We start from the raw sequence: 12,059 nt of genomic DNA on the forward strand, positions 1-12,059 counted from the left end.
CTCATATCACTTATCAGCCTTTTGCAGCTTAATAGTATACTCGGGGCTGGTCCGACAAGATAGATTAACTAAATAATTGGACTTTATTCGATCTTTAACATCTTCAATAATTTGTCGGTCGACTCGCAAATATTATTTTATAATGATTTTATCTTGCCTTATCTTACACCAAATACGATAAAATAATTGGATTTTTATTAGATTATTTAAGCCAGTAACTCTCTCTCGTGCGGTTCGTGAAGGAAGTACATGAAGCCGGTCTGTTTGTGCATTTGAGAATCGGCCCCTATGCTTGTGCTGAATGGAACTATGGGTTAGTCGTACATTTCAGTCTTCTTACTCCATTACATAGTTACACTCTTGTGTCTGAATGTTATGGTTCTGTCTTTTGGCTTCGTAGAGAAACAATCTAGAACTCATTTGTCAACTAAACAATCTTGGAAGTCCTTTCGACCGTGTTCTTGTTAACTTGTCTGAACAGGGGATTCCCTGTTTGGTTGCATTTTATTTCTGGAATACAGTTCCGAACAACAAATAGCCTTTTCAAGGTGTTTTTCGAATGTTCTCCGTTTAGTAGTTTCTTGATGAATCAGTTTACAGGTTCCTTGCCTTTGGATATGCGGTTCCTTTTCGACCCGTTGAAGACCTAGCTTTTGCCGTTGCACGCTTTTTTGAAACAGGTGGCACTTTCCAGAACTATTACATGGTGAGCTTTCATCAGATGATTTAAAGATGTAACTTATAATATGGTTGATGCAATCAATATACCTGATTACTAGAACATTTTCTATATTGCAGTATTTTGGTGGAACCAACTTCGGTAGAACAGCCGGAGGACCTTTGATTGCGACTAGTTACGGTTACGACGCCCCGATAAATGAATACGGTAAATTTTCTGGACGGATTATAATTTTGATTTTTTGGCTTAAAAGATGGAATAGCTGAAGGGTGACTATTGAGTGTAGGACTTTGTTCGAATGCACTGAACCAGTTTATTTCATTACTTGGCAGAATAACCGAACTATATTAGAGCAACTTATGCAGGTTTAATCAATCAGCCAAAGTGGGGCCATCTGCGAGACCTTCATATCGCAATTAAAAAGTGCGAGGAACATTTGGTCAATGCCAATTCAACTCAGATATCTCTTGGTGATAATCACGAGGTATGTTACTATTTAGCGCCTGTTTTCGAACTACTCAGTGCTGTGATCTGAATAACTTATTTATTGGACCGGGAATCATTTGGCAACAAATTTTCATGTTGGAGTCTCGTATTTTCCTTCAGGCACATGTGTACTACAAATCCTCGAAAGAATGTGCAGCTTTTCTTGCCAATTATGATACCTCTTCAGATGCAACTGTCACTTTCAGAGGGAAATCTTATCGATTTTTCCTTGCATTCGTCACGGACAAAGGTTACTTCGCAAGTCACTGTTGATGATAATAGTGCTTTTACTCGGAGCATCACTATGATAGGATATTCTCTATCATCATCATTCATCATCATCATCATCATCGTCTTGGAGTTGGTATAAAGAAAAGGTCGGTGTTTGGGGGCAACAACTCGTTCGACGCATCAAGATAAACACAACAAGAGATACAAGTGATTTTCTCTGGTATACGACGAGGTAAACATCTTTTAGCAGATTTATATATATTTTGTATCTACATACTTCGTATTTTTCCCCAAGTATTTTCAATTCCTCGCAGCAAATCATATGTTTATTTCTATGCTTTGAATTTATCATTTATGGCAGCATAAACATGGATGAAAAATGAAACGAAAGAAGTAGGTTTGTTCGTCGGAAGCTTGGGACACGCGGCTCTGATCTTTGTGAACAAGAGATTAGTAGGTAAGCGATTATCCAGTAGTTTCAGTACTTATATAGATAATTAATTTCCGTAGCTTACATCAAATTTTATACACAAAGTTATTCTTATTTCTGCTTATTGTTTCTTGCATTTCATACATCAGGATTTGGTTATGGTATACATGATGATGCCAGAAGCAACACAATAGACGTGCTGAGTATGATGATTGGGTTACAGGTTATTATTGTTTTGTATCAACAATTTACGATTTTGTATCGTTTTAAAAACATATTTTTTTTTTTCAGAATTATGGACCATGGTTCGATGTCCAAGGGGCGGGACTGTATTCCGTCGTTCTTACGGGTTTGACAGATTCAAAAGAAGACCTTTCTTCTGCGCAGTGGACCTATCAGGTACCTGCTGCTTATACTTTCGATTAATATAATTGGCGTTGTGTTATTGCATAAGTAATACGAACCATTAATAGTGCTACAAATGATTATATACATTCAGGTTGGAGTCGAAGGTGAGTTCCTAGGACTTGAGAAAGAATCTCTTGCAAATAGTTCGATATCGACTCGGGGGAGTGCTATACCAATCAATCATACTCTGACATGGTACAAGGTATATTGTCTTGGCGCCTCAAATCATATTTAGTTATTGCTAAGTGTATCGTTTGATAAAATATTGAACAACATGGGTTCGATCTTATGATCAGACTGCATTCCTCGCACCATAAGGAAAAGGTCCCGTGTCGTTGAATCTTTCCGGGATGGGGAAAGGTGAAGCATGGGTAAACGGACAGAGTATAGGGCGATATTGGTCTTCTTATCTCTCACCATCAAGTGGCTGTTCTGAGGATTGTGACTACAGAGGAACCTATGACGCATCAAAATGTCTTAAAAATTGCGGTCAGCCTGCTCAAACACTGTAAGCAGGCATACATTAATTCCGCTTTAGGTATATATATATATATATATGAATGCTTATGGAAAATTAAATTCTATTTAGGTATCTTGTACCGCGATCTTGGTTACAACCCGGTGAGAACTTACTTGTCATCCACGAAGAGCTTGGAGGGGACCCCACAACAATCTCTTTTGTCACTCGAAAAGGTCAACGAATATGCAGCCATGTGTCAGATTCGGATCTTCCACCGGTTGATACTTGGGAACCGAGTGTCGGTTTTGGGTCCACAACACCACAACTTGGGCTGAAATGTGAAACGGGATGGCGTATTGCTTCGGTTCTTTTTGCTAGTTTTGGTACTCCTCGAGGGAATTGTGGGGCATCGTTTTATCCGGGAATTTGTCATGCCAATGTTTCATCAACAGTTGAGCAGGTATTTTAATAAGAATATAAAGCCAGTTATTACCCATAATGAACGGGAAAACGAGGTTATCTCTGTCGAATCATGCTCAAGACTTAAAGAGGAAGAGGTAAAAACATGTGTGAACTATTAACACAACTAAATTTTTTTTTGATTTATCGTACAGATGTGTGGTGGGAAGCAAGGATGTTCGATTCCTGTTTCGACAGCCACACTTGGAGTTGGAGATCCTTGTCCGAATGTTCGGAAAAGCCTGGCGGTTGAAATCCTTTGTCAAAATTGAAATGGATTCTTTCACAAATAAACTGCAAATTTCTAACCTTTCGACAACTTGTGCGCGGGCAAGTGTGATAACCAAGGCAACTGATCACCCGCTAAATAAGTTGTATGTATTACGGCATAATAACTTATCCTTGGCCAATAAGTCATATATAATAAATACGATACAATAATCTATCCACCCATGTAACTTTTTTCAGATGATATACAAATTACAAGGTGTATCCTCCGAGAATCTTTGAAAACTGATTAATACCGGGTAACATCAAGATCTATGATGTTTTAGTGGGGTCTGTCTGTATCCAGATGTGAATTCAAGAAAGTCGGAATCACGACTCTCGAAGCAAATCACCCATAGGTGGGCTCAAAAGTCGAGCGATGTTCGAGTTTTCATGATTTTGGCACCAATTTTTTTCCACCAGCACAAGTCATAAACAAGAAGACTTAGAAGAGTCAATACAATTAAATAACTATAAAATAAATAAATAAATAAAATCTACAAGCCTAACACACCATACTCAACTTCAATAGAATATTATTAGAAAAAAATTAACACTCAACAAACCTAACACCACACTCAATATCATTGTTTGTTAGGCAACAAGACACAATATAACCTCGATAAATTAATATTTAATGTAAAAAAACATAGATCAAACGAAGAAAACACATTCATCTTCTCAAAACCAAAATCGAATCGGCATTGCATAAGCAAAGAAGAATCATCAATCACATCTCTAAGAAGCAAAATTTTATGTATGTATAATATACTAAATATACTCTTATGGCCAGAAAATGGAACCAAGAATAAACAATCTTTAACTCAAAAGGAATAATTCATAGCCTGAAGAAAAACGCATAGATGTTTCAACCAAAACAAAAAGTAAACACGAGAGTCAATGTCAATTCAGAACAAAATCGAATACATTCGCAAACTACTAAGTAGACGAACCAATTATCTCAACCTCCTAGCTTCTCGTTCAGACTCGAGCAAGGTGAGAATATCTCCTTCCCTAACGGGGCCTTTGACATTCCTCATGATGAAACGGTTCTGATCGTCGATAAATTTGACCCTCACCTGAGTCACTTGCCCACGAGACCCAGTCCTTCCAATCACCTTCACAACCACAGCATGCTTAATTTGCGACTCCATTTCTGCACCAAAAGAAACATCGAATCAGAATCAGTATAAATATACAGACAACACACATTCGACACAAAATTACAAATAAATCAAGCATATTTAGGAATAATAAATTGCTACAGCGTATATAATTAGGGGTGGAAATTCGGAAAATTTCCGATTTTTTTCGGAACTAAGATCTCATTTCCGATTCCGATTCCGAAATATTCGGACTCTGAAAATGAGTTCCGATTCCGAAATTTTCGGAATTTTCGGAATTATCTGAAATAGGGAAGAAATGGGAGAAAAAAAATCGAAAATACCAAAGAACAACAAAAACTATGCGTTAATCGGTACAACACGATCAAGAATTTCAATTATCTTCATATAACCAGAACAAATGGACATGTAACACATAAATAATTCCTAAAATTACATATGTCTACTGAAATAACAAAAAAAAAAAAAACAAAAAAAAAAATCAAAAAAATATGAATGAAACAAGATACCTTGTTGAGGAACAACCGAACCGAACAGAACAGAGAAAGAGAAGAAGCCTGAGCAAAGGGATTAGGTTTTTTTTTCTTTCGGGAAGAAGAAGAGGCGCAGCTAGTGGGAATTGTAAACAAAGAATTAGGTTAGGTGATTTTGTATAATGGGACAATTTACATGGACCATTTTAAACAAATAAATTTGAAGCCCAACCCAACATTAATAAATTACACTTTGCCTAAAAATATGTAATATATAAAAATGTATATTGAGTTTAAAATATATAAAAAAATCGGAAAATTTCGGGAAAAAATCGGAATTAATTTTGATCGGAATTCGGAAATTCCGATTCCGATCTGATTTTTTTCGGAAAATTCGGAAATCGGAATTTCGGAAATAATCGGATCGGAATCGGCGGAAATCGAAAATTTTGTTCCGATTTCCACCCCTACGTATACTAGAAGCGACTGTATGCGTCGAACGATCAACATAACAACACATACTACAACAGACAATTTGATTTTTTTTTTTTTCAATTACTACTTTCGAGTGAACTCACAGATACAGAACTTCGAATTAGTATCAATACACAGAGAGAACACATTCGACACAAAATTACAAATAAACCAAGCATATTTAGGAAGAATATAAAACACTCGGAAACATATACATCGTATACTAAAGGATGAAAATCCAGTATTAAGCAAGGGACTGTATACGTCGAACGATCAACGTAACACGAAACATACTATAACACACAATTTGATTTTTTTTTTCCAATTATTATTTTCGTGCAAACTCACACAGAACAAAGCATGTTTTTTTTTTTTAAATTAGGTTTAGTTCTAATAAAAATCAACATAATTCCGCCATGTAAATAATTATATATTCGTGAAATTAACACAGAATAAAACGCTGTAAGCGTGGCAGACAACAAAATCAAACAAAACAAGCACCAAGCGACGATATACTGAAATCAGGAAAATATAAAATAAATATTCACTATATAATAGAACGAACGAATGAACAGCGTAGCGATCTGAAAATGGTTATTATATATACATATCGGAGAAGCATGGCGGTGTGTGAACGAACCTGAGAAACGAAAAAACAGAGAAAACAGAGAGTTACAGCGGCGGCAGAAATTGTTCGACGTGCAACAATGGAAAAGAAGACACCCTAAAATGAGGTTTTATCTTTATACTAATCCGGAGTGCGCGAAAATTACATTTCTACCCACTCTGTATTTTACAAATAAAAATTGTGTGTTGATTACGGCCCGAATTGCCAAAATAATCAACTATTTACAAAATTGTTTTTATTTTTTATAGGTCTAGCCCAATGAACTATAAATTTAATGGGCGTCGACAATTATAAGCTCAGATCCAATTAAAACCCATATTAAGTTAACGAATATAATAAAACCTCGATAAATTAATAACTTTGTTTAAATAATATTTTTTTTTCATTTTCAACTCGGTAAAAATGTATTAAAGTATTAGTTAAATAATTTAAATTTTCACTAAATTAATAGAAGTTTGTTAGTTTCGAGTTAATGAGTTGCCTAATTGGACCAATACAATGGGCTTACAATTTATTTACCTACTGGACCACGAGCCCAATATTGAAGACCACTATCATCGAGGCCCAATCACCTTCAAATAAGGTTTGGGCCCACCAATCTCAACTAAAGTATAAATAACGATATAATTCATTTATTAAAGGGACGTTCTATTATTCGCAAGTATTCTAGAGCACATATTCTCTCTACCATCTCTACGATCCGTACATCTGACTTGAGCGTCGAAGGGATTTACATCACGTGTTTCCGTCACGTGTGTTGGTTTTCATCACGTGTACCGTCACGTGTGTTAATTTCGCACAAACCTCAGGATCATCAAATTCTCATGCTACTGATCCGCTTTGCTCTCCTAGTTCATTTACTATACTACCCCAGGTGATCTAAGTAATTAGCATCATCACGAGTGTATTAATTTAAAGAGGTTTAGCTGTACCGATTGAATATCAAGGATCATCATGAGTGATATTTTTTTAATAATCATATTCTTCAAGTTTCTAATTAATTACTCATATTATACATCACTTCATAATCTATATAAAATATAAAGGGATAATAGACAATTGAAGTTTTGACATCTTCAATTTTTATCCCAAATCTTTCCATCTCTTCTATTTGTGAACTTCTTTCCTTAATTAGTCTTTTCTTACAAATTTGAATATCAACATTTATGTTAATTATATAATAAATGTTATTTCCTTATTTATACATATTTAACTTAATTATCATACTCAATACAAGTATAAAACCACATTTTCCATCCAACTTCAAAGCAAAATTGTCCACCCATTTTTATCTTCATCTTTACCTCACTCCGACTCCAGAAGCAAGAAATGAAAGAAGAAAAAAGTTGGCTGATGATATTTTGTTAGTGTCATTTTTTCCGTTTTTTGTTATTATAATTTTTATACAATTTTATTTCAATGATTCTTTATCATTTTTATTTACTTATTTATTTCTATTGCTTTCAAAAGATATTGTTTTGTTGGAGATTTTGAGTGGAGTAGTTGAGAATAATGTTATTAAGAAATGAAATGGAAAAATAAAATTAAAATATTGGATTGTACTGTAGATGTTTAAATAAACAAAAAACTACCAATAGTGTTCTAATCTTATTACTTAAATATAAATAATTTCGTAAATTTTGTAATGGTGAGATGTATCAGATGTTAATCTTTGGCAATTTATATTAAATTAAACATATATGTACATATATTTTTGTGATTGTATGTAGATGAAAAATAAATACAACAGGAAGATAAAAGGTAAACGGTCAATATGTTGAGCAATTTGAATGTGGATGTGTTTATATTATTAAATAAATGTTATAAATATTTTAGGTTGACTAGCCAAATTTGATTTGCTACAGAATTCCAACACTACTAGAAAAACGCCACATAGCAACGGCGGACACTAGCGACGGATAGTAAATTTGTTTCGAAATGAACAATTAGCGATAGATTTAACGACGTACAACAAATCTGTCCCTTCAGTCATATATAACTACGGAAATTTGCGACGGATATCAAATTTATTTGCACCCGGATTTGAAATAGTAGTGGGTTGACCCGACTGACCTTACAAGCAATTCGAAATTTTCATTCTTAGAGTTGGCTAATTCACATTTATGCAACAATTTGCATTGAGAAGCCTCATGTCTCTAAAGGTATGACCCCATGATATGATAAATAGAAAACCCAAAGAGTGGCATGAAAAGTTAAAATATGTTTTGCTTAATGTATTGAAATTTCAATAAATTATTTGAATGGAAGGCGATGTGCATATTTCACAAATATTTTTCCCCGACAATAACGGAGTAAGAAACTGTATTCAACAATCTGATATCTAGTATTGTACATCCTTCTAATATAAATAGAAAGAACACCAAGTCTCTTTGAAGATGGATAGCAGATGTTAGAAGAATCATAATGAAGAACTTGTATATTTGTTAGCTAGCATGTGTATATTGAAAATGTCACAATCTTGAATTATAATTTATGTTTAAATCTTGTTTGTTGTTACTTGAAAAATACTTTGTTTTTTATTTCGTTTTATCAAGTATTTCATAATAATACTGCTCATTATGTCATGATTCAGAAAACTATGAAAATTATGAAAATACATATATAACAAAAGATTATTAAAACTGATGTTTACTCCAGTTGATTAAGAAAATTATGAAAATGTGAAAAGAGATTACCTACCTTGATTGTGTCTCTATGTTCTAATGAAATTTTATTTATATGTTCAAATGCTTAGGATTAGCCATGTATAGATATTGGATTCCAACATACTAGGCACTTGGCTAGTTTGAATGCTTAATATCCGAGAGTGTTTGTTAATTATATACATATTGTTATTAGTACAAATTGATGGTCTTATTCTTTTAATATATTCTTAAATTGCTCTGATATTTTATATTGTGCTTGCAGAAGTTCCTAGTGCCTTTCGGATCTTTGTGTTTCGTTTGTTGTTGGCTGCTTTCGAACATGTGCTGTCTTTTTTTAACTTGCAGCAAATATTTGAGCTTGTCTAACCAGGTACTATTTTTTAACCTCCATTTATGAATGTTGCATTGAGTTAGTTTTAGTTTATGGGATTTGACAGGTTTCGTCAACATCTAATTAGCATTACTTTACTAATTTTGTATTTCCAAAAGGATTGTCCAAGGTAATTTGGAGAATGCATGGTGACCTTGCTTGTATATTATTTTTTAGAGTTATTCTATATCGTATCTTGTTAAAGTTCATAAGTCTCCATTTGTCATTTAGTAAACTAATTGGCCAAATATTTTTAATGATGTATTTTCCCTTCTAATGTTTATCAGGCAAAAAGTTCGAAGTTTGTTATTAAATCTCCAGCTTATGCGTGATAAAAAGGTATTCATTCGTGAAAATATTTCAAATTATGATATATATTAGTAGTTTAGTGCTTGTGGGATTTGTTTCTTCTCTGTTTGAATAGGGACAAGCCAATACTTTATCGTGGTGCAACTAGATGGAAGCGAGTACGAGTCTTATCTAGAATTGTATCCCTAAGGCTGCAGCAAGAGAAGGTGTAAAACCCTGATGTGAAAACTTTATTTTTCTACAGTTATTTTGTAGATGATTTCGTATTGCCCAGGCGGTTTTGTTTATTTGGAAATGGACAACGAGGGTAGAATATAAAAAATGTAACTTCTATGTAACTGTAATGATTCATTTCATCAATGGAAAGTTCTTATTTAAAGTGTTTGATACTTTGATTGAATGTTATGTTAATGGGAAATGTGTTGTTTGTTTATGGAGAATGTGTGTTCTTTTACTTTTATTGGCATTAAGTATATGAAGAAAAGCATTAGAATATGTGTATTAAAAAAAAATCATTAGAATAATACAGCATTGAAATATAATTTTAATTAATTACAACTTTTGCGACGAATTTAGCAATGGGTATCCCTCTACAAACTTAGCGACGGAATTGGCAATGGACTGTTTGCTACGAATATTGCGACATATTTGGTGACGTACTCGTTGTTAGATATAGTGATGAAGTTTTCAATGAATATTTCCGTTGCTATATTTAGCAACAGATTTATATGGTGTCATAGTAAAAAATTAGCAACGCGTATCGACGAATTTAGTTACGAGTCCGATCTGCCACTAAATGGAGATTAGTAACGGATTGTGACTAGTTAGCTACAGATTTGTCCGTAGCTAAATCTCGATTTTCTAGTAGTGCAAGTTCAATGTTCCTGCTATATATCTTTGTAATATTAGAATCAGGTTAAATAAATGTGAATGGAAAACAAAGAGTTACTTTGGAATTTCAAAATCCCACAAAATAGCACCTTTGATTTTGGTAATATTAATGAACATTATAATTGTAGTAATTCATTATTGCTTCACATGCTAAGGTAATACAGTAATAAATACTAGTCAATGTTTTTTTCTCAAATTCATAATACTCACAAAATTCAAATGTTTACCTCATTGTAAATTGTTGAAAATTACAAAATATAATTTTATAAAAAAAGAACTTCAAATGGTTATATTACTATTTACTCATTCCGTCCCATATTATATATTTTTTGTGGTTGTGCACGTATTAAGAAAAATCAATCAATATGCATAAATTATACCAAAAAATATAGAAATTACTAATTAACTAATTAAAATTAATAAATGGCAAATTGAAAAAAGTACAGTTAATGCTTCATTGAAAATATAAAGTTACAAATAATTTGGGAACAAAATAAACTCTCTAGAAAGAGACATATCGTATGAGCAGAGGGAGTAGTAATCAATCATCCCACATAATTAATGTACAGGTATCAAGGTAGTACTCGATTCTCGGTTATACTCGATGATTTCGATTCTCGCATTAGAGCGTATTCCCGAAACAAGGTAGTTTAGGGTAAATATTGGAGGAAAATTATAGTTTTTGACTTTAATAAGGGTTAAATTTCTAAGGTAAATTGCATTTGAGAAAGAATCTAGCCATTGTAATAGATTGCTCCTTCAAAGTGAAGCCTTCCTCCCTTTCATAATCCAATAAGGACTACTCCCAAATGCATTAAGCCCAATGTGCCAAAAAAAAAATCAAACAATTAGGGTTTCAAACAAATCGAAAAATTGAATTAGAATTTTTTGTTTTCTTTTTAAACGATTTTTTTTTAAAATAATTACGTCGATGTAAACATTCTCAATACGCGGGCACTTCTTGAGGAAGTTGGCGATGTCAGAAGGATTTATGTAACTTTCCGATGCCACGGTCACCTGTAATTTCAATAGTCTCCAGAAGTAGAATTTCATCTCCTCGAATTTCGCAGTTAGCCCCTGCATTTTATTTTTTTACCAAAAATAAATCGAAATGAAGTTAATACTAGTAGAATTCTCAAAACAATAAACATGTATTAATATTTGTTACAATTCTCTTTTATTATCAATTAATATGTATTAAAAATGATTCAATTACTCTTATCGAGTATTAATAATTCATATTATGCAGCAAAATGCAGCATTGGTATTCTAAAGTGATAAATAATATTTTTTTTAAATGACGAATAATTTAAAATTTAAAATTAAAATGAAAAATACCTCAAGAAAAGCACTGCTAATAGTGAGATGTCTAACATAGGCAATACCAACCACCATTTCCTTCTTGTGAGGAAGCATCCGGAAATCTTTAGAATGTTCGATCTCGAATGCCACGTCATTTAACCGGCTCCATGTGGCACTGGATCCGAAACTCACAGATCTTTCCGCGGTAACGGAATGAACACAGAGAAGGAGCGTTAATAATAGCGACGGAATCGTAATCCGAACAATTCTGCACAACCAGGGTTTTGAACCGTTTCAAATCCGGTCCGCACAGAATCCTCAGATTGTAAATGCAGCTGCACCGCACCAGGCGGAAAGTCGTGAGCGACGAGCAGTTGGCAAGCACCGCCTTCACCAGAACGG

At 33.6% G+C, this 12,059-nt stretch overlaps 1 protein-coding gene and 1 pseudogene across 3 annotated transcripts; one reads left to right on the forward strand and one right to left on the reverse strand.

Moving 5' to 3' along the window:
• The first annotated feature begins 301 nt into the window (after nucleotides 1-301).
• LOC105959767 (beta-galactosidase 8-like) lies at nucleotides 302-3,596 on the forward strand (annotated as a pseudogene). The gene is made up of 13 exons (XR_016033375.1): nucleotides 302-313; nucleotides 401-491; nucleotides 594-706; nucleotides 799-886; nucleotides 1,045-1,163; nucleotides 1,286-1,628; nucleotides 1,758-1,853; nucleotides 1,976-2,049; nucleotides 2,118-2,225; nucleotides 2,326-2,436; nucleotides 2,531-2,742; nucleotides 2,824-3,154; nucleotides 3,309-3,596. The product of XR_016033375.1 is annotated as a beta-galactosidase 8-like (transcript).
• Nucleotides 3,597-4,217: 621 nt separating this feature from the next.
• On the reverse strand, nucleotides 4,218-6,144 carry LOC105959768 (small ribosomal subunit protein eS28x). 2 transcript variants are annotated; one of them, XM_088823556.1, is made up of 2 exons: nucleotides 6,132-6,144; nucleotides 4,218-4,576 (listed from the first exon to the last, which is right to left on the reverse strand). In XM_088823556.1, exon 2 carries the CDS (start codon nucleotides 4,572-4,574, stop codon nucleotides 4,377-4,379), a length of 198 nt encoding a protein of 65 aa, XP_088679682.1. In that variant the 5' UTR covers nucleotides 4,575-4,576; nucleotides 6,132-6,144; the 3' UTR covers nucleotides 4,218-4,376. The 2 variants fall into 2 exon arrangements, with proteins under 2 accessions (XP_088679682.1, XP_012839368.1); XM_012983914.2 differs by lacking the exon at nucleotides 6,132-6,144 and adding an exon at nucleotides 5,054-5,215.
• Between the last annotated feature and the right edge of the window lie 5,915 nt (nucleotides 6,145-12,059).

The sequence above is a fragment of the Erythranthe guttata genome, chromosome 9, assembly GCF_056151865.1.
Source record: "Erythranthe guttata isolate IM_541 chromosome 9, IM_541, whole genome shotgun sequence".
NCBI classification, from domain to species: Eukaryota; Viridiplantae; Streptophyta; class Magnoliopsida; order Lamiales; family Phrymaceae; genus Erythranthe; species Erythranthe guttata.